Genomic DNA, 1,562 nt, shown 5'->3' with positions numbered 1-1,562 from the left:
ATAGTCTTGGATGCCATGGGTGGGACCTGGTGTTTCCTCCAAATATTTGTACACTTTTTATGTTATACCCCTTCCGTCTTATCATGTAAGACATTTTTTGCCACTGCATGAGAGTAATTTAAAGTTTCATGTGCAGCTTTAATTTCTGAGATTCACGAAATATTACTACAGTAGGCAACTACTCCTATGAAATAGCAAAAGTGTTTATTTGCAGCGCTAACACAGAGTATTACAGGTGTCAGGAACCACGCCAATAATCATTAGCACATGACAACAGTCAGCAGCATCAAACGAGTAGTCTCGCCTACATCAGTTGCTGTACCACATTGCGTAAACTCATCAATACTAACAAAATGCATAACGCAGGACGAACCATTGATCCTTGGAATATTTCGAACTAACAAAGATATGCATGAGACCAGTAATGATATACTGCATCTATCTTCCCGATGCTAATTACTACTACGCCGTCCAAATATAAGTCGCATTTTGATTGTCGTCGAGAGACAAGGGATCATCAATCAGTCAGTGCATGCTTCTGTGGAAGCAGATAGCGGAGACGGCCCACTGATCAGGGAACCCCCTCAGCAGGAGAAGACAAGGTTGACGACACTGAAGCCGTCGCGGAGGTGGACGCTGTTCTCGCCCCCGGTCAGAACGGCGGTGGTGCACGGCCACCCGTGCGCCGCGGAGAAATGGTCCCAGAGCGCCGTCACCGGGCGGATGAAGGCGCAGGCCTCTGCCGGGCAGTGGCATGGCCCGTGCCGGCACGCCTGGAGGAGGTGCGCGCGCTGGTCGTGGCGGGCCAGCCTGGCGGAGCAGCCGTAGCCGGCGTTGGGGCATGACACCTGCAGGCACCCCAAGATACGGTCCACGCTGTAGCACGGGCGGTATCCAGCGCCGTCGAGGACGCGCCGGCACGCATGGCACCTCCGCGCTCCGGCCATCTTCTCGCTGCACGATGAGCACAGCAGGTGTCCCACGTCACACTGCGGTGAACACGCCAGCGATATGGTTAGGGGAGGGTACGTTAACGTTGTGAACTCTGCGAGATTTGCGTGCTTTGTTTACCTGGAAGACTGGCGGCTTCAGTGGGGAGTAGCACGCGCTGCAGTCGAGTGCGCCGCCATCCACTACCGACATGTTCTCAATCACGGTGCGCGTCGACGGCGGTGACGAAGCCATAAACTCCAGATGAACTATAGCTCATGAAAGGAATAGACCTAGTTGCTAAAAGACGGGAATATTTCTCACGAGCGGAATATTTCTCCGGATGAACAACAGTGGGAAGAACTAGATGGAAAGAGAAGAAGCCAAAGGCGAAGGCGAACTCTCTAAAGAAACGCTAAGTTGATAGTACTCTCCAAACATGAGTTCCACCTGCTTTATAGATAAAGCAACCATCACGTCTATACAATAAAATCAAGCTTAGAGAAAGTAATAAAAAGTATGATGGAGTAATATTTCTCATGGTGGAGTAACAACACACATGCCCAACAACAAGAGAAAAAAAGCCACCAAATGGCTGAGAAATCAGTGGCTCTATGGCAAGGCAAGTCGAC

General features: G+C 50.6%; 1 protein-coding gene across 1 annotated transcript; it reads right to left on the bottom strand.

Moving 5' to 3' along the window:
- Positions 1–245: 245 nt before the first annotated feature.
- Positions 246–1,442, bottom strand: LOC123166165 (E3 ubiquitin-protein ligase SINA-like 10). The gene is made up of 2 exons (XM_044583939.1): positions 1,072–1,442; positions 246–989 (listed from the first exon to the last, which is right to left on the bottom strand). The coding sequence occupies exons 1-2, from the start codon at positions 1,183–1,185 to the stop codon at positions 585–587; spliced, it is 519 nt and encodes a 172-aa protein (XP_044439874.1). The 5' UTR covers positions 1,186–1,442; the 3' UTR covers positions 246–584.
- Positions 1,443–1,562: the final 120 nt, after the last annotated feature.

This window comes from Triticum aestivum, chromosome 1D (genome assembly GCF_018294505.1).
Source record: "Triticum aestivum cultivar Chinese Spring chromosome 1D, IWGSC CS RefSeq v2.1, whole genome shotgun sequence".
Classification (NCBI taxonomy): Eukaryota; Viridiplantae; Streptophyta; class Magnoliopsida; order Poales; family Poaceae; genus Triticum; species Triticum aestivum.
The sequence above is the reverse complement of the archived record's forward strand: the minus strand, read 5'-3'. Positions and strand labels throughout refer to the sequence as shown.